At 48.5% G+C, this 19,639-nt stretch overlaps 1 protein-coding gene across 1 annotated transcript; it reads right to left on the reverse strand.

Moving 5' to 3' along the window:
- Positions 1–2,187: 2,187 nt before the first annotated feature.
- TUBB2B (tubulin beta 2B class IIb) lies at positions 2,188–5,384 on the reverse strand. The gene is made up of 4 exons (XM_035030746.1): positions 5,199–5,384; positions 4,275–4,383; positions 3,874–3,984; positions 2,188–3,518 (listed from the first exon to the last, which is right to left on the reverse strand). Exons 1-4 carry the CDS (start codon positions 5,253–5,255, stop codon positions 2,458–2,460), a joined length of 1,338 nt encoding a protein of 445 aa, XP_034886637.1. The 5' UTR covers positions 5,256–5,384; the 3' UTR covers positions 2,188–2,457.
- Between the last annotated feature and the right edge of the window lie 14,255 nt (positions 5,385–19,639).

Here is a 19,639-nt window from a genome sequence, read left to right on the forward strand (position 1 = left end):
TTTTTTTAAGATTTTATTTATTTATTTATTTTTATTTATTTGACAGAGAGAGACACAGCGAGAGAGGGAACGCAAGCAGGGGGAGTGGGAGAGGGAGAAGCAGGCTTCCTGCTGAGCAGGGAGCCCGATGCGGGGCTCGATCCCAGGACCCTGGGATTGTGACCTGAGCCGAAGGCAGACGTTAACGACTGAGCCACCCAGGTGCCCCCAAAAGTATCTTTTAATCCAAGTGTTGGTCTGCATTTTCTTGCTTTTGAACTGTTTTCTTAAATATGCATTTCAAGGGGCACCTGGGTGGCTCAGTTGGTTAAGCGGCTGCCTTCGGCTCGGGTCATGATCCCGGGGTCCTGGGATCGAGCCCCGCATCGGGCTCCCTGCTCCGCAGGAAGCCTGCCTCTCCCTCTCCCTCTGCCTGCCTCTCTGCCTACTTGTGCTCTCTCTATCTCTCTGTCAAATAAATAAATAAAAAATCTTAAAAAAAAAAAAAGTATGCATTTCAAGTTGTCTTGTACAACGGTGCTCTTAAAGTTTTGCCCCAGAGCATCTGCTTGACTGGTCCGTCTGGCACCCACTGTTCTAATCATGCTGAAGTAAGCTCTAGCAGTGTGCAGACGGGATATGCTGACAGGCTAGCAGGCTGGCCTGCTGGGTGCCTGCCTGTCCCCTTCTCACAAGGTGGGAAAGAGAAGCAGGATACTTACGTTATGCCAAGAAGCACCTGGCAGCAATCCCTGTCTTCTCCAAAGTTACCGATCATGTATCTGACAGGTTGTGGGGAATGCATGGCCAAGGATCCAGGGGGCCCTGGCAGCTGACCCAGTGTTCAGGGCATTTAAAACCAATGTTACCCTTCAATTAAGTTGTTGGAAGCTTTACACCAGCTCAGCAGGAATGGCACCAGCCAATTCACTGTTAAATATAGAAAACTGAAGAAGTCACTGACTCTGATCCATTTGTCCTTACTCATCACTAGGTCTAGGTTTTATAATATATAATACTTGCAAATTGCTACTCTTTTCCATTTTGGAGGCCATTTTCACACTATTTAGATAATGTTCACACTTTTCCTTGGAACCATCTTCATATATACTTCAGCCTCTTTAATGTGGAAATCCCTTATCCACCCCTCATCTTTTCTCCTCCTCTCTTTTAAAAAAAAACATTTATGTAGTAGAACCAACTAGAATGAAATAAATACAGGGTCAAATTTAAAGTAATATTTTTCCTAATTTTGCATTTGTCTAAAAATAGGAAAAATCATAAGCCTCCAGTTTTATTTTTTTTCTTCCTATAGGGGTATATAAATAAATGTTATACATTTGTTTATAACTTAACACTCCACTTCTGTTCCCCAAATGAGAAACTGACTGGCCCAATCTAAGGCAGAACATGGCACAATTTGGCAGAAAATCTCCACAGAGACATTTGCAGGATAGTTGTTCTCATATACACAATGATATATGCACAAAATTACTCATTGTGGCACCATGAGAAAAAAGCATAAAGGACCTACATGGCCATCGTAGGGAACCAATGAAATAAAGTATGGCAGGATTACATAATGGATACTGTGTATCCATTTCAAGGAGGGAAGCTCTGTATTTTAAACATACTGTTCAGTGAAGAAAAGAGGCAGCAGAACAGTGTTACTATCATCATAAGATGTGTGAAGAAAGAAAAAAAGGGAATAATCTACATCCGTTTGAAGATATATGGAATATTTCTTCAAGGATGCTGGAGAGATAACAGTGCTAAGAATGGTTGCCCTCCAGGGAGGAAAACTGTAGCAAGGAACACAGGAGGAAGAGACTTCCTTTCCACTCTCTATCCTTTAGAACGTGTGCTGCATGCAGGTAGTAACTATTAAAAAAAAGAATTTTTTTTTTGTAAAGAAGTAAAGACATAGGATTTCTACATGAAATTACACTTAGTCTGCTTTCAAGGAGGCATCCTTTCAACTAATAAAATATTTAAGGGCATTTACAAATTCGCATTGATGTCCCATCTTATATTGGGTATGACTGTGGTTGGCTCAGTTTTACCACACGGACAGAGTAAATTCGTTTGAACTTTTACCTCTCCCTTCTCTTTTCTAGAGGAAGAATTTAATATGACGTGTTCTGAAAGTTAACAGGCAAAACCATTATAAAGAAGCCAATAAAGAGAAGAAGGAGACAGAAGAGAAGACACTGTTAGGACACAAACGTTTATGTGATTTTAGCCATTACAACAGTAGCTCGGAAATAGCTCAAATGTTACACTGATGTCATCAATAATACAAAAAGAAAAAAAAACCCCAAAGGACAGGCAACAGTGAAGAGCACCAGAGACCCAGCGCACACACCTAGAGAAGACCATGCTTCTTTCCTTCAACTGCCAAGAGATTTTCACCACTAAGCCCCCCTCCCCCGTGCTTTCCTTCTCCTCGACTTTCCCTAACCTGCTTTCATTGTGACTTTAAGCCTCATCCTCGCCCTCCTCCTCCTCGAACTCCCCCTGTTCGTCGGCCGTGGCGTCCTGGTACTGCTGGTACTCGGACACCAGGTCGTTCATGTTGCTCTCGGCCTCGGTGAACTCCATCTCATCCATGCCCTCGCCCGTGTACCAGTGGAGGAAGGCCTTGCGCCGGAACATGGCCGTGAACTGCTCCGAGATGCGCTTGAACAGCTCCTGGATGGCCGTGCTGTTGCCGATGAAGGTGGCCGACATCTTGAGGCCGCGCGGCGGGATGTCGCACACGGCCGTCTTGACGTTGTTGGGGATCCACTCGACGAAGTAGCTGCTGTTCTTGTTCTGCACGTTGAGCATCTGCTCGTCCACCTCCTTCATGGACATGCGGCCGCGGAAGATGGCGGCCACGGTCAGGTAGCGGCCGTGGCGCGGGTCGCAGGCGGCCATCATGTTCTTGGAGTCGAACATCTGCTGCGTGAGCTCGGGCACCGTGAGGGCCCGATACTGCTGGCTGCCGCGGCTGGTGAGCGGCGCGAAGCCGGGCATGAAGAAGTGCAGGCGCGGGAAGGGCACCATGTTCACGGCCAGCTTGCGCAGGTCGGCGTTCAGCTGGCCGGGGAAGCGCAGGCAGGTGGTGACGCCGCTCATGGTGGCCGACACCAGGTGGTTGAGGTCTCCGTACGTGGGGGTGGTCAGTTTCAGGGTGCGGAAGCAGATGTCGTACAGGGCCTCGTTGTCGATGCAGTAGGTTTCATCGGTGTTCTCCACCAGCTGGTGCACCGACAGGGTGGCGTTGTAGGGCTCGACCACCGTGTCGGACACCTTGGGCGAGGGCATGACGCTGAAGGTGTTCATGATGCGGTCTGGGTACTCCTCCCGGATCTTGCTGATGAGCAGCGTGCCCATCCCGGACCCCGTGCCGCCCCCCAGCGAGTGGGTCAGCTGGAAGCCCTGCAGACAGTCACAGCTTTCCGACTCCTTCCTCACCACGTCCAGGACCGAGTCCACGAGCTCGGCTCCCTCTGTGTAGTGGCCCTTCGCCCAGTTGTTGCCCGCGCCACTCTGGCCTGCCAGAAGGAGAGACTTCATAAGGCACTGATGACTGGATTAAATTCTTTTTACCCTAAACCCCTTAATATAGATCAATAAGTCAGTGTTCAGATAAGATTATCTCAGATTACCACCCAAATGGCCAGACATTAAAATATTTGGTTATGGATATAACTATAAACAAGGAAGGCTAGGAATACCTGGCTATTAAAGGTTGAAAGGCAAATTTGTTTTAGCTTATGTTAAGACTGAATGGGCACACAACGGGATGTTCTTCATTCAGTACTTTCCCTTACGTGGTCATACCCCTCCACCCCAAGCTGTACACTGTCAAATGAGCCTCCCCTGCCATCAGCCATGTCAGTTACTCACCAAAAACGAAGTTGTCGGGCCTGAAAATCTGGCCGAATGGTCCAGACCTGACCGAGTCCATGGTGCCCGGCTCCAGGTCCACCAGGATGGCCCGAGGTACGTATTTGTTACCTGCAGGGAACACAGCTGGACTTAGATGTGCAGGCAGAGAGCTCTAAAGAGAGAGGCTCCCCTCCGCCCCTTTTGCAGGCACTACTGTTGTCCCCAAACAAAGAAGGACACAGAACGATCAGATTCTCAAAGGCTTTGGTTGTGAACCGCCCGCTGAAATCTTGCAGTGAAAGAGTGGGAATTCTAAATCCGCTAGTCCACTCTCCCCTGGGGCCACACTCCTGGAGTTAGTCCTGGGGACAGGAGAGTTAAAAATTGAAGGGGGGGGGGGGGAATGGTAAGGCAATTACCAGTGGCTTCATTGTAGTACACGTTGATTCTCTCCAGCTGCAAATCACTGTCTCCATGGTAACTGCCAGTGGGGTCGATCCCATGCTCATCACTGATGACCTCCCAAAACTAAGACACAGAAAAAGTTTGCATTTAGCCATGCCCGACCCCTCAAAGAGAGACCGAGTCTCACAATGAAAACCCCTCGACTCAGTTCCAAAAACCCGAACTTTCAGGCAGCTGACCCGGCTCCGCCGCAAGACTTGTATTGTGCAGGGTCAGAAAGTTGAAATTGGGCGTTTCCCCGGCGAACAGCTGCGGGCGGCAGGAGGCGGGGGTCTCTTCGGGTGGCGGGGCGGGGTGGGGGGTGGGAGGGGGTTGGAGCTGCAAAAGCTGCGGGCTCGCGCGGCCGCGGCTCAGAGTCGCAGCGGCGGGCGCGCAGGGACTCCCAGCGGCGCGGAGGGGGTGGGCTGGGAGCAGGGACCGGAGGAACGGAAGGAGGGTGGTTTGAGATTCAAAGCACGTCCAGAGACCTCAAGACAATCGCTCTCCTCCCCTCCCCCACAGCTCGACTGGGGTTCTAGCGGGTAAAACCACTTCTCCCCGTGTCCCGGCCCCTCCCGTAAACCCGCGCGCACAGCCTCGGGGACACACCCGCGCCTTCTCCAGGCAAGCTTGTCTGGCCAAGTGAGGAGCAGGGAGAAAGCGGGGAACAAGGAGTGGCCGGGATTCCAATTGAGTTACAGCAAAAATGAAAGCGAACTTCCTCCCCACCTCCAAGTCGTCCCCGAGCCCACGCCCTACAAGGCCGCACAAAGCTGCCGGGAAGGTCTGTGCTTGGGGAGCCCCGGCCCTGCTCAGGTCGAGGCTCGAGCCGAGCAACTCCGAGGGGCTACAGGCCAGGGCGCCCCCCCCCCGGACCCCGCCCCTCCCGGAGCGCCCACCTTGGCGCCGATCTGGTTGCCGCACTGGCCGGCCTGGATGTGCACGATCTCACGCATGGTGCTAGGTAGCTTCTTCTGGCCCTGGTCGGCGTCTGGTCAGTCTGTCCGTCCTCCCTTAAACACCCACCGCGGGGTCACGGGCAATGCGATCCGGAACCGACTGTCTGAGAGCGCCGGCCCAGCGGACTCAGCCTTTTATGCAAGGAGGGTGGGGCGACCCGCGTAGGCCGCGCCCCCAGCCCGAGTGCCCCAGTCCCCTTCGAGCTAGAGCTCTCCAGGCCCCGCTGACGTAATGCTCCGAGCCCCAAGGACCATCCTGGGGGCTGGACATTGGGCCCGCAGCCAATCAGCACAGGCTTGCGGACCGGGCGAGGAGTGGGGGTTTGGGGTAGTAGGGTGGAGGCGTGGGCATTGTCTAGGACTTGGGGCGGGGGAGGTGGAAGAGCTGGGGACTGAGAATTGGGGGTAGGTGAAGGAGCTGAGGGTGGGAGGGTGGCGAAGCGAGGGCGACCCCTGGGGCAGGCCGGTGGTGGGGGGAGAGCTGGTACTGGATGGGGGGAGCAGGGAGACTGGAGCAGGTGGAGAGGCCCTCTGTGCGCTGTGCCGGGGTGCTGGCAGGTGGAAGGGTAGAGGGGGGTGTAGGTCGCACTGCCAGCGCTGATTGAGGCGTCTCCTCGCCCAACGGCCTGAGATCCCTAAGCTACCCGTCCCTCCTGAGACCACTGCCTCTTTCCCCAACCCTAGAAGCCAGCGACTGTCCAGCCGCCGAACCCTGGTCACACAGAGCCTTGGGAGGACAGGCGAGCCCAGGAGAAAATCGTGTGTGATCAGGCTGTGGGGTCTGAAGAGCCGTGACCCCGGACCCCAAAGCCCAGGAGCCCCAGGGGGCCCTGCGCCCTGCCCCCAGCATCCGCCTGCTCTCTTTTGTCTCTGTCAAGGGCTCCTTGCTCCCTCTACTGCGGTTGCTGCATCCAGGGGTGGGGCAGCCTCCGCGCCCCCTCCAGCCCATCCGACTCTCTCCAAGAGTCCCCAGCTCCCTGGCTGGTACCAAAGACCCCTCCACCTCGCGGGCTGGCTTTTTGTTCCTCCGGAGTGGGTGGGGTGGGTGTGGCTGTCCGCGCACGGGTACTGTCCAGCGGTCAGAACGAGGGTGGGGTCCGGGGGGCGGGGCTGCGGCAGAACAAAGGGCTCACAAATGTGTGGGATACCTCCCACGGCTGAGTTTTAAAAATCACACCCCCGGCGCTCTCCCTCTCTGGGTTGGGTTCATCTATTGTCCAGGACGGAAATGGGTTCCGCGGGTGATCATGGCCCACCACACCGCTAACACTCTTCTCTTTCATCAGGTGCCAGACCCAGCGGCGGCCACGAGGTCCCCGACCTTCGTGCTGCTGATGGGGGTGAGGGACACGCCTAAAAACTGCGGCAGAGCGAGGGAGCAGCCACCCGAGACCCTGACGCGCACAGAGCGCGTGCGCAGACTCGGAGCACTGACACTTTCAAATCCACAGTTTCTAGGTGGTCGGAGGAGATGATCTCTTTGTTACTCTTCGTGTGTCTGTGTGTGAGGGGGGATGGGGAGAGGGTGCTCAACCTGCTTGCGCTCAAGGGTGGGAGCGGAAAGGGTGGCTGAAATGTTCACTGCCGACCTGGAACCTGGCCCCTGCAATTCCGTGGGCGAAGCGCCCTTCCCCCTCTCGACTCGGGACGGGTCTTCTGCGAGGTGACGTGACCCCTTTTCATCCTCCGGCGAGAGGGGCCGAATGACCCGGGTTCCCGTGGGGGAGCGGAGCCTGCAGCTGTTGAGTGAGACCCTCCCAGAACTATCAGCAAGCTGTCACCGCCTTTCTTTCCCGCTGGGAGGTGAAAGGGGGGCTTTCAACTCAATTCCAGTGCACAAAGAGAAACCCAGAGAACAAAAGCCCAGCCTCCCCCAAACACCCATGACGTCCAGACTGAACCTTCCGGGCAGAATTCCCCGGACGCGGCTCCCCTTCGTGGGGTTGGGATGGGGTCGGGCGAGAGGCAGAGGAGCAGAAGGTCCGCCCACAGGCCCCACTTGAGGGTTCCAAGGACCCAGGACCCCGAGTTTCTAATCCAGCCCCTACAGACGCAGAAACGTCGAGGGTGAACGATTCCCAAGGTCCCACGGCAAGTTAAGAACGGGGCTCAGGCTGGAATCCCGTCTTCCAGGCACCCCGGCCCTCGGGGAGGGTGACCACGTTCAGGCCGAAAGAGCTGTGGCTGGTGTCAGCACCCGGGCCTGGGGACGGCGGCTGCGGGGGGGGCGAGCCGTGCGGGAAGGCCCCCGCTGGGGCTGCACCCGCGCTCTGTGTAGACGCGCGCCCAGCAATGAGCGCCTGGCTGCCAGGGCCAAGGGGCAACCCTGGCGCGCTGCGCTCCAGGGGATCTGCTCCAGGCCGGGAAATTTGAGCCGGCCGCCAGCCTCCCTCACCTAATGGTTTATTTTCTCAGCTTCGGTTTCAGAGCCAGATTGCCACGGAGTGTCGGCTGAGAACGCGAGTGCGAGATTAGGTGGATAAAAGGGCCCTTTCCTCTCGGGTTTATTTTAGGGGAGAATGCTTGGGATGGGGTGAGGCTGGAACTCACTCTTCTGAAAACCCGGATACCCTCCCTTTCATACATCTGCGGGTACTGTCGCCCACCCCAGTCTCTGCGGAGCCGGCACTCTTGTTAAGGGCTTTAGGCCTCTCCATTGCCCCCCTTCCCAATTTGGAATTATGCTGCTACACATTTTTATTTTCGCAAGAAGCTGATTTGGGGTCGGAAAGCTGAACGTTGATGACAGCCAAATCTTTCCCCGATCTTTCCGTTTATCTGTTAATCCTTATCATCTGTATTCCGTACAGCTCCTGAGGGGAGGCTGGTAAGGGCCTCCAAAGCATAAATAGATCCGGCCTCAGTTGGGTCCTCCAGCATTTCTTTTTGTGAATTATACACAGTTCTTCTCCACCTCGGTCACTGTATACCAGATGTGAAAGGTGTCAGGACAATATATTTCACCATCACTTACAGGCTATTAGCTTTAATGATGTACCAATATTCCTAAAATTTCCCTTTCCCAGACAGTTGTAGAAACAACGCAGTGTAAAATAAAATCCAACATTTATTCTATGCATAACAGATTAGGTGGCTGAGGTGAGTGAGATACCCCTGAAGCTATTAAAGTTGTATTTGCTCTCACAATATTCAGAGTATTTTCAATGGCAAATTCTCAAGTGATTTTGCATTTCTCTATGATTACACACAGAGTCATTGTTTTAATTAATTGAAGTCTGATAAGGAGCATTGTACTGCTGATTTGGTAGTAAATTTTTAAAGCATTATTTTCTTAAAGCAAGATTTTTTTTTTTTTTTTTTTTTAACACACTTACTGAAATTACAAGACATCTAGCTTTCGGATTTCCCTACTGCCTGCCTGCATTCACCACTCGATACACAGCCCAAGTCCGGGTAGCCTGACAGCCTACTCCGCCTCAAGCTGCAAGCGGTTTCCTAGGCAACCGACACTTGGCCAATGAATGAAGAGGAATTGAAAGAGACTGCCAATCCATCATTATTTCCTTTTTTCACTCTTCTCAATACTCTCCAGCTAGAAATATTAAATAAAACTACCAATCCTAACACCGACGTAAAGGAGTCGAATGCCCAGAGGAAGGGGTCGCAGCCCCATAGTGTGACTGTGGCGAAGGAGATGGTGCACGGGCTTCCTGGGCCCCACCGAGACCTCTGCTTTCTCAGCTTTGTCACTCTCTCTGTTTCCATGCCACTGTCCTCCCCCTTTCCTCTCCCAGGCCTTCCCCTCCCCCGATGAGAAGCTAGCAGCTCCCAGCAGAGCTGCTCTGGTGCTCTTTAGTCCAAGGGTTGTCGGGCTGTGAGTCTCAGAGCCCCTGTCCTTCCGAGGTCGTGGGGCTCCGGGGGGAGCAGCCGGCCCAGGTAACAAAAGACTAGAACGAGCAGGGAAAATTCTGAGTCCGTGAGTGCAGGGCAGTGCGGAAATACTTGCTTTTGTTCCTCGGTAAGGCTGGCTGTTTTTCCGTTGCCTGCGTTCGAATTTGAGTTCAAATGGCCTCAGTCCAGGCGGAGTGCTGAGCTTTCACCGAAGAGATTTGCCTTCTTTGTCAAACAAATGGGCAGAGGGGGGTAGAACCCGGCTTTCCAAGGCACCGCCTCCCTAGTGTAAGCCGGCTCTCCTCCCCCACAGTATCAGTGATCTGTAAGATCCTCGGGCTGGGGGAGGGCAAAGCCAGAGAATGCTTGGTCTGGGAATCCTAGGTAAATGGCATTTCACCATACAGAGCCAGATGGTGTAGAAAACAGAAACAGAGGAATAGAAAGTACCCTTACATGGGAACATTACAAAATGCTCAGATTGACAGGGCGCATCTTGCAAGGTGCAGTCCGTGAAATCAACAAATTTATAAATAAATCCCTTATGAAATGAATTGAGAACACACACGCAGATAGGCTTCCGGAGCCATTTTCAGAGTTAGTGCCAGACAGCTGTGGGGTAAGGTGATTGCAGGTCTGCCACCCCACCTTAGAGGCTGGTGCATCAGCAGGGGCTGCTCACGAAGGTCTAGGCAGTGCTCCGTTGCTCTTCTACTTCTGCTCTTAGACCTTTGCTTGCCGTTTAAATAAAATTAAAACTATATTGAGGGCCATCTGGGTGACTCAGTTGGTGAAGCCTCCGACTCTTGATCTCAGCTCAGGTCTTGGTCTCGGGGTCATGAGTTCAGTCCCCGTGTTTGGCTCCACGATGGGCATGGAGCCTACTTAAAAACAAACAAAACAAAACAAAACACCCCTGTGTATTCAGATAGACAGATACACACATGCCTATGGTAACACCCTTTGTCTCCTGGATTGAGATGCCTGGTGGATATTAACTATGTCTTCACTGAAGAAAGAAACAGGGCAGCTTCTGAACAGGAACTCTTAAGGGCTTGACATGCCCAGACCACTTGTGAGTGCCACCACATATCTGTGGTACATTGTCAAGAAAATAATGCATTAAGGGAACCTCTGGGAAAACTCTCTACCTCTTTCAAAATAACCCCGTAGAAAGGAAACTTACTAAAAGAGACTGTTTTTCACATATACCCAGAAAATTGAAAGCAGAATTTCAAAGATCATGTTCACAGCAACATTATATACAACAGCTAAAAGGTGGAAGAACTCAAGTATTCATCGACAGATGAAATAAAATGTGGCATACACATACAATGGAATATCACTCAGCCTTTAAAAAAAAGGAAATCCTGACATAACATGGAGGAACTTTGAAGATATTAGGCTAAGGAAATAAACCAGCTATCAGAAGACAAATGTTATATGATTTCATGTATATGAGGTCCCTAGAATAGTCAAATTCATAGAGTCAGAAAGAATGGTGGGGGGAAAAAAAGAAAAAAGAACGAATGGTGGTCTCCAGGGGCTGAGAGGAAGGGATAATGGGGAGTTCGTGTTTAATGGGGACAGAGTTTCAGTTTTGCAAGATGAAAAGAGCTCTGGAGATGGATGGTGGTGATGGTTGCACAGCATTTAGAGAATGTACTTAATGCCACTGAATTTACACTTAATAATGGCTAAGATGGCAAGTGTTGTGTTTTGTGCATTTTACCACAATTAGAAATGAAAAAAAAATTAGGATTAATTCTTAGTATCTCCTAAATATTAAGTGGTATTTTTTTTGTCTTGGTTCTAGTATAGTGCTCTAAGTTTCTCAGTAAAAGGTACATAATGATAGATAGATGATAGATAGATAGATAGATAGATAGATAGATAGATAGATAGATAGATAGATAGATAGGTAGATATTCTTAAAACCAAAGTCAATATCATCATTTATCTCTCCTCCTTTTTCAGGTGAACTGAGGAGTCTGGGCCCTGGAGCCTGGACCCAGCCAGACTGGAACGAGTCACCGAAGGTTCTTGGTCTTGTCACAAGAATGAATTCAAGGACAGAATGAATTCAAGGACGCAGCACAGTGGATGACTAACAGAAGCAGGAAAGTTTATTAAAGTAAAAGGTACACTACAGAGCTCCAGCTGGAGAGAGAGTGGCTCACCCTGGGGGTTGGTTTCCAATCTTTTATTGATAGTTGTTAACCAGGGGGCAGAATATTCATTACTTGGGGCAGGAAGCAGGGAGGGTTTCATTGCTTTTTCTTCCTAATTTGGTCAGGGGTTTCCTGTCATCACATCCGCCATCTTGGGCCTGCCTGGTTTGATTGCCTTGGGGAGTGCTGGCAGGACAGGCCTCTGACCTTCCCAATAGCTGGCCACGACTTCCTTGTTGCTGACTGCCCGCCACCCCCCATCCTGTTAGAGCCTGTATAGCTGCCTACTCTAACATTTCCCTGGGCCAATTTACCACTGAAAGTGATGTCAGAGACAACCAAACTAGTAATTGGACCATGGGATTTCTTCACTCATACATCCACTCATACTCCACTGACACCCTATAGCTTGTAGTGTCTGGTCCAAATTCTTAACATAGAATTCAGGTCCTCTGAATCTGGGTGTGATCCACCTTTCCAGCGTTACCAGCCATCCCTCCACCTAGACACAGTACATTCCAGGAGACTTGGACTTGCCCATTGCTCTCTTTTCTAGGCTATGTTCTCTGAGTCCCTGAGTCTCTAGAGGCTCATACTGTTCCCTCAATCTGCAATGAGCCTCTCCTTTTCTTCCTCTGTTGACATTTCATTCATTCTTCATGACGCAGCTCAACTATCTGTGATCTGTCCCCCCAGTTGCCAGGAACAATGAACTGCCTATGCTATGCACACCCAGAAGTTTCTTCCTACACCTACTACAGGTTCTGCATTTATTACATGAAAGCAGTGGTCACCAAGCTTTTCCAATAAAAAAAGAAAAGTTGAGCATACATTCCCAATATATGTATATTTACTTATCATAAACTATATATGTGTATTTTTATAAGCCAGTATTTCAAGGTGTATATACTTAGTATGAGATACATCATTAATGATACCAGATATTAAGATTTCAAATACACTTTTCTAGAACTTTCCATCTTATTTTGGTCAACATCTTGCCATACTTGAGTTCCTCATGGTTTTCTGACCTGGCAGTGGGCCTGACTAAGAGCTTGTAGAAGCAGCAGAGTGTCAGCTCTGCTATTTCCTTATGTGTCTGCATCACTAATATCATTCTTCACTTTGCAACTTCTTTGCTGTAGTGTTTTAAGCCTCTTGTCCATTTGTGAGGATCAGTGGAGCAAAATCTAGATAATATGATCAGTAAACCCACTGACAATTTCTCTTTTATGGACCTCCCTTTCCAAGGACTGATGCACAACATGTGACCAGAAGACAGAAGCATCCTGTGAGGACACCAGTGTCATCTGGAACATTAACTATTTAAAGAGTAACTTATTTTTCTAGGAAATAAGTATAAAAAGGAGTACTCACAGTTTCTCTTCACACTACAAAAGATGCTCTTGCCTGTCCCACTCTGACCTTCAGATTAGATTAGAGTAAGTTCCATAGGTGCCTCAGTTTCCCACTGGTTTGTGACTCCTTGATGGCAGGGACCATACCATGTCTTATTAACCTTTGTATCTCCCACATTGCCTGGAACTAAGTATAGGCGAACAACAACTAGTCCTTGAGTAAATAAAATACCTCAAATAGAGTAGACGGCCACCAGAAAAAGCCTGGTTCTTTCTTTCTTTCTTTTTTTTTTTTTTTAAAGATTTTATTTATTTATTTGTCAGAGAGAGAGGTAGAGAGAGCACAAGCAGGGGGAATGGCAGGCAGAGGGAGAAGCAGGCTCTCCGCTGAGCAAGGAGCCGGATACAGGACTCCATCCCAGGACCCTAGGATCATGACCTGAGGCGTAGGCAGACGCTTAACCGACTGAGCCACCCAGGAGTCCCAACCTGGTTATTTCTAACTTGAAACAAGAGCAGGTTATGTTGCAGGTAAGTAGTAAGAAACTGTCCTTCTCCTTCTTCATCATTACCTCCCAGCCCACCCAGGTTAAGTCCCATCCTTCTCGGACTCTGCTGTTCCAGCTGGATGGTGGACACTGTTCCAGAAAATGGGGCCTTCTCTGGAATGATCTTTTATTTATTTATTTTTTTAAAGATTTTATTTATTTATTTGAGAGAGAATGAGATAGAGAGAGAGCATGAGAGGGGGGAGGGTCAGAGGGAGAAGCAGACCCCTTGCTGAGCAAGGAGCCCGATGTGGGACTCGATCCTGGGACTCCAGGATCATGACCTGAGCCGAAGGCAGTTGCTTAACCAACTGAGCCACCCAGGCGCCCTGGAATGATCTTTTAATACCCTCCAAGCAGCTGCCCAATCCTTCTCTTGCATTTGCACCCTCTCTTATCCACATTGGTAATGCATGACTGACATTCCTGGGGAAGACTACCTAGTAGGGCAGAAGGGAAGGAGAGAAGGAGCTCAGTTTTTAGAAATCAGCATTGATTGATGATTGTGTCTTCTTTCTCAGCATATAAATCAGGGGACTTAATCACATAGCTATCTTCATGAGCAGGTTTGGAGATGAAAGAACAAAGTGGGTTTTCCCCCTCCGGAAAGGGGGAGGGAAAACAAAAATGCAAATCCCATCTTTTATGAACTTAGGTGAAAGATGAAACAGTCAATAGCAACTTTCTAGACCTTACTGGTAAAGAAAGAATCCTTTGGCCAACCCAGAAAAAAGATCAAGTCATTCATAAAGGTAGAAAAAATAGAGTTGTCCCAGACTTTTCCAAACAATATTCAAAGCTAGAAGATAAGAGAACAATTCTTATAAAATTTTCAAAGACAGTATGTCCCAATATTTGTGTATTCAGTTACACTGCCTTTTAATTTTAAAGGTAACATATTTTTGAACATGGATGAACTAAAGAAATATAGTATCTGTGAGTCATTTTGTAGGAAAAGAAGGGGATCCCAGAGAATGTAGAAATTGATCTTAGAAAGGTTGGCTTTCTGGTAGCTTGTGACCTAAGAGATGGTGAACAGTACCTCTGAATATAGCCTAGAAACAAACATGGCAATCCTTCAGATGGGGGAAGTTCGGCTCCTTCAGTGAAGGATGTTGGAAATGCTACTCCAAGATGCTGGTGGTGACCCTGGCCGAGGGCCTGAGGCTGCCATACTTCGAGTCCCCTGCAAACTGGAATTACTACCACCTCACAGGGAATTGGTTGTTGACCAGTTTATTCTTGAAGCTCCTTCTGCCACAAAGAGCAGAAGATATCAAGTGATGGAACAGGAGACTGCCACGGACGGTCAAAAAGATCACGTGCCAAAATAAATCCTTAAGAAATCGTAAGATTTCAGATAAAAGATCAAAGCAACAAAGGCACCTTTGGAAGAACTCAGTAGGCAAAGGAAGAGTCTGTCTGAGGTGAGTGGCTTCAGTGACATGGTCAGAGGGCTTGAAGAAAGGAATCACATTGCAGCAGAAAATCTGCTTCTTTGACAACTAAAGACAAATGCCGTGTGGAGAAACAGGACAAGCTATTGGGAAGTCGAAACTCTACAGAAACATCACGTTTTTATAGGGAATTTTGTAAAACTTTAAGAGGCAAAAGTACGCCGTAATGAAGTTAAACCGGCAAAGAAAAGATGTTGTCTAAACTCCACCAGGCTTAAGAAGAAAATGACTAAATTTAAGAGAAATATGGAGCAGTTATTGTGGAAAGATGACTGGAATAAGGAACACGCTGGGCTCAGCAGACTAACAATATTATACAGGAACTCTTAGAAAGACGTCTAAGAAGACTTGCTCACAGAGGGAAGGAAATTAAAACTTTAAATCATTACATTGTGTGGTTGAAACAGAGGTAGATCACTGGAGTGGGATTTTTTTTTTTTTAAATCAGAGAAGGAGGAAGATGAAGGGCTCATAGACAAATCTTTGCTAAGTCCTTTGTTGTCAACATGAGCTGACTGGTGAGGGGTCATCTAGGCATGCCATGTGGCCACAATTCTGCTGGAAACCAAAGCACAGCATCGGAAAGTGCAGATCCTTATGACCTCTAGCTAGAGAAATCCATGGTTCTGAAAAAGCAGCTGATTCATGACTGGTATAAATAGGAAAAGAAACAACGGAAGATACCAGCTGCAGAAGAAGTGAAAACTTACAAGCAGGGGAATGAAGACATGTTGAATGAATTATGGCCAACAGAGACATCTGACAAAACCCCAGACTGTTCTTCATGGTGAGAAACTCATGACAGCTGGCCCACTGCCCTCGCTGGAGTGGTAGGGGAAATATGCTGGCCTGGGAGAGAAATTCATGCAGCTAAACCAGGATGCCCAGAGAGAAATTCTCTCCACCCTGCTCCTCTGGGGCACCCACTGAACTGAGGCACACACAAGCTCTGTCCCGCACCCACATGGATGATGTATCCATAGCTCTGACTTTCTCTTCTCTTATGGAAGAGATATGCCCGAGATGATCAGTGGATGGTCCTGGGGGAATCATAGGAAGTTTCTAGAACAAACTTTCCTAGGACATGGACTCCAAGAGCCTTCATCAAGAAACCCAAGAAACCTCTTCCCTTTTACAGTGATGAGTTTCAAAGGTAATGCTGGTGTCAGAGTGCCTGGATTTTCAATGGGAAGATGCCCACGGAATCCCCTTGGACACCTCGTCCCTGCAGGTGGCTTCTGGGCCTCTGTGACCTCTTCCACATCTCATTCCTGTGGGGCTTCTCCTCAAGACTTAGAGAATATCACACACTCGAAGTGGGCTTTCCCATGGACTTAAGGAGATGTCTTCCGGCCCTGAAGAGAGGCCACCTCTTAGAATCGAGGCCCTCACATACTCTTCTTCTGACCTGAGAAGACCACTCCACCTGCAGCCCATCCCAGGACAAGGGACAATTCGTCTCCACCTTTTGCAAGATTCAGGAATGTCTTCAGACTCCAGACCTGACCCTCTTACCATGGCTGGTCATAGAACAACTCACAGGCCTCTCTCAGACCTTCACCACGACAATGAGCAGACTGTTGAAAACATCCCTTAGGCTTCAGCCCATTTCCATTGTACTATTTTTATCAGATTTTTTATTTGCTTAGGCTGCCCTAAACAAATCGTGCATTTTGAGCCACAAATAAAGAAGACTCTGAAGTTACAGCTGCCGGCACTATGATCCAACCGTTTTGTTTGGGTTACTATAATTTGAGTAACTGGCAAAGTAGTATAAACATTATGAAAACATTACAAAAATGAAATAACTTTAATATTTTTAAAGTTCAGAAATGTCAAGGTACTGGACAATGGAGGAAGAAAACCTTACTGTAATTGGAAGTGTGGTGAGGAGGTCCTCTCCTCTACTAGGGTCCTCACTCAGGAAACAGGGGGTCTGGGGTGCCACCACCCATGACTCATTCCTTTATACCAGTCGTTGCCTTGATCTGAGAAATGGTTTGACATCACATGTGCTCAGACCTGACAGTGGTAACACATGGCCATTTTAAAGGTGCATGAACTTCCGTGACCCAGTTTTCCTCAGGATCAGAAGAACCCAGGGAGCGTCGGTTAGGCCACAGTGGGAGGTGAGGTAGGGAAAACTTGATTCTAGGTGTAGGACCAAGTGTGATATCCTGGTGATTTTCCAGGTGGGCAGAGGGAAAAGGCCTGGTAGGCTTTCCAAGGAAAATGGGATGGCGCCGTTCTCCTCCTCCCAGTGAACCAGGAAACCCATTTGGGTTTCCTTTAGGGCCTTTGGAAGCACAGTTGACCCTTGAGCCCCACAGCACGTGTTTGAACTGTGGGGGTCCACTTACATGTGGGTTTTTTCCCCTAATAAATACAGTGCAGTACTCTCAATAGATTTTCTCTTCCTTAGAATTTTCCGAATAACGTTTTCTTCTGTCTAGCTTAGTTTATTGTAAGAATGCAGTATATAATACATGGGACAAACAAAATACGTGTTAATCGATTGTTTATGGTATTGGTAAGGCTTCCAGTAGCTATTAGTCGTTAAGTTTTCTGGGAGTCCTTAACCCCTGTGTTGTTGTTCAAGGGCCAACTGCGTTGTGTTCTGGCTGGGCACACCCAGTCCATCTTTAAAACATTAGAGGCCACTAGGTTCGTCCAACAAATATTTACTGTGTGCCAAGCAGTGTTCTGGGCATGAAGGACAGCAGTGCATGAATCAGCCATAAATCCCCACCCTCCTGGGACTAGCACTGCACTTAGCTTTGCCAACTTTCTTCCTTATTTCCTTTCTCCTTCGTTAGTGTTTTTCATCCCGTTTTGATGCTTTTCCATATCTTCTTCTTTTCTCTGCTAAGTAACTTGGGTGATGAGAGGGAGTAATTAAAGGTTACAAAGGACGTAGGTGGCATTGTAATAACACCATGTCTGGGACAGCTGATGACACAGGGCAGTCAGGGTTATCCAATCTCCCTGCTGCTTTCGGTAAGGACAGGGTTCCAGCCTCTAATCCGGTTTCCCTTCCTCCCCCACCCCCACTGCTCTGTTCCACACCCTCCTTCCTCTATCTGAATGACCTTAGATTACCTGGTAGAGGAAAATGAAGTGACTGATCCTGGGATTTCATCGAAAACAAAGAAACAAACCATCAGCCTAAAAATTGGTGTCAACAGCACTCCCCACCACCACCCAAAAAATTACTCCTTTATTGAATAGCTGAAGGCAGGACAGAGTGAAGTTTCAATGTTAAATGAATTCCGCCTGCTGAGCTCTTCCACAGGTCAGATCACACAGAAAGACAAAGGTGAATCTACTTTCCCAGGCACACTTACTCATTGTCAGCTTAGCCCGTGGAAGCTTTTTTTGGGAGGAAGGTCTTATCAAGCAACGATTTTTACAGTGACAAATTGATTCGGAACACAAGAGGCAGCTTAAGTCACCAAGAAGGAGAGTGGCCCATCCAAATTTGCTTCCTCAGCCTTTCACCGACCAGCTGGGAGACCTTGAACAAGTCAGCCAACCTGTCCCCCCAGTGCATCTTTCATCTGTAGACGGGAATAATAAGAATAATAATGTGCTTTCTTGAGATGAGATAACATCACCATGTACTTTGAACTCTTCCCAGCTTGGCACCAAGGGGTCCCGGTGTGTCATTACAAACACAGTGGTAACACATTTCGGCTGGATTAACATGGCCCATGGAGCCACACGCTGGAATTTAACTTTGAGTCTCTATTCTTTTATACTCGTGGCCTGCACAAATGCAACACAGATTGGATTGAAAATTGTTCATTTGGTCTCATTGAACTTTGCTTTTTTTCCTTTTTGCTCCATGATTGTCAGTCTCTAGTTACTGAGTGAGCGCTATTGCGGAGAGAGGGTAGGTATGTGGTTTCACCAAACTTGCAATTTTGTCGCACGCATGCGTGTGTGTTCACACGCAGACTGCACATGGCTAGCTTCAGTTCTGCTTGACCTTCAGGCTTGTCCTCTGCAGTGGAGATGCGTCTCTAATCTTATGTGTATGGAATGTTTTCATTGTCCTTGCTTTTAATAAACTGTTGCCTTAAGCTATATTGCACCGTAAGTAAACATACAACTGAATACCACTGTCCTGGCCATGTTCCAACACATAATCCAACTCAAACCTTTGTTAATCAGTGACTTAATGACTCCTGCTTTTTTCAGGTCTCTGCACCTACTATTCTTTATTTTTTTCCCATTTAGTATGTACTCTTTTCCCTTACAATCCCAGTATCCAGCACTGCTTTATGATACTTTCAGACTCCTGTTCTGGTCAAACCCCAAGTCCTTCCTCCATCCATAAAGGGTGATTTCTCGCTCTAAGAGAGATGGATTATTTGGGTGTGCAGGTTTGCCCTGAGTTTGACTCAGGGGGGAAGTAAGGCCTTGCTGCCTCCATATCACTCACTAAGCTCTCCGTCTTTCTCTGCATGGGACTCAGGAGCAATTTAGAGTTTTCTGTCCCTGGAGTAACACTTGTGGCAAGATCCCTGATGGGAGAGGTGTGCTATTCTCCTGTGAAGTCCCAGACGGGTGAGTATGAAAGCCCAGTTGGAAAAGCTGAGGCCTCAGAATATAAAACGTTCGCTGGCAGAACACTTAGAGAAAAGACATGCATGGGAGCGCCTGGGTGGCTCAGTCGTTAATTGTCTGCCTTTGGCTCAGGTCATGATCCCAGGGTCCTGGGATCGAGCCCCTCATTGGGCTCCCTGCTCAGTGGCGAGTCTGCTTCTCCCTCTACTCCTCCCCTCTATTTGTGTTCCCTCTCTCGCTGTCTCTCTCTGTCAAATAAATAAATAAAATCTTCAAAAAAAAAAAAAAAGAGAAGAAAAGACATGCATGGAAGGTTTAGATCTGTAAACAAACCCTAAGAGCTTTTTGTCACTCTGCATGCCTGGAAAGTGTCCATGTTCCCACATTCAAGGTGCGCATACCGCCTTTGTAAGCCCCCTTTGCTAC

Source organism: Mirounga leonina, unplaced genomic scaffold (genome assembly GCF_011800145.1).
Source record: "Mirounga leonina isolate KUSES-001 unplaced genomic scaffold, KU_Mleo_1.0 Mir_366, whole genome shotgun sequence".
Taxonomy (NCBI): Eukaryota; Metazoa; Chordata; class Mammalia; order Carnivora; family Phocidae; genus Mirounga; species Mirounga leonina.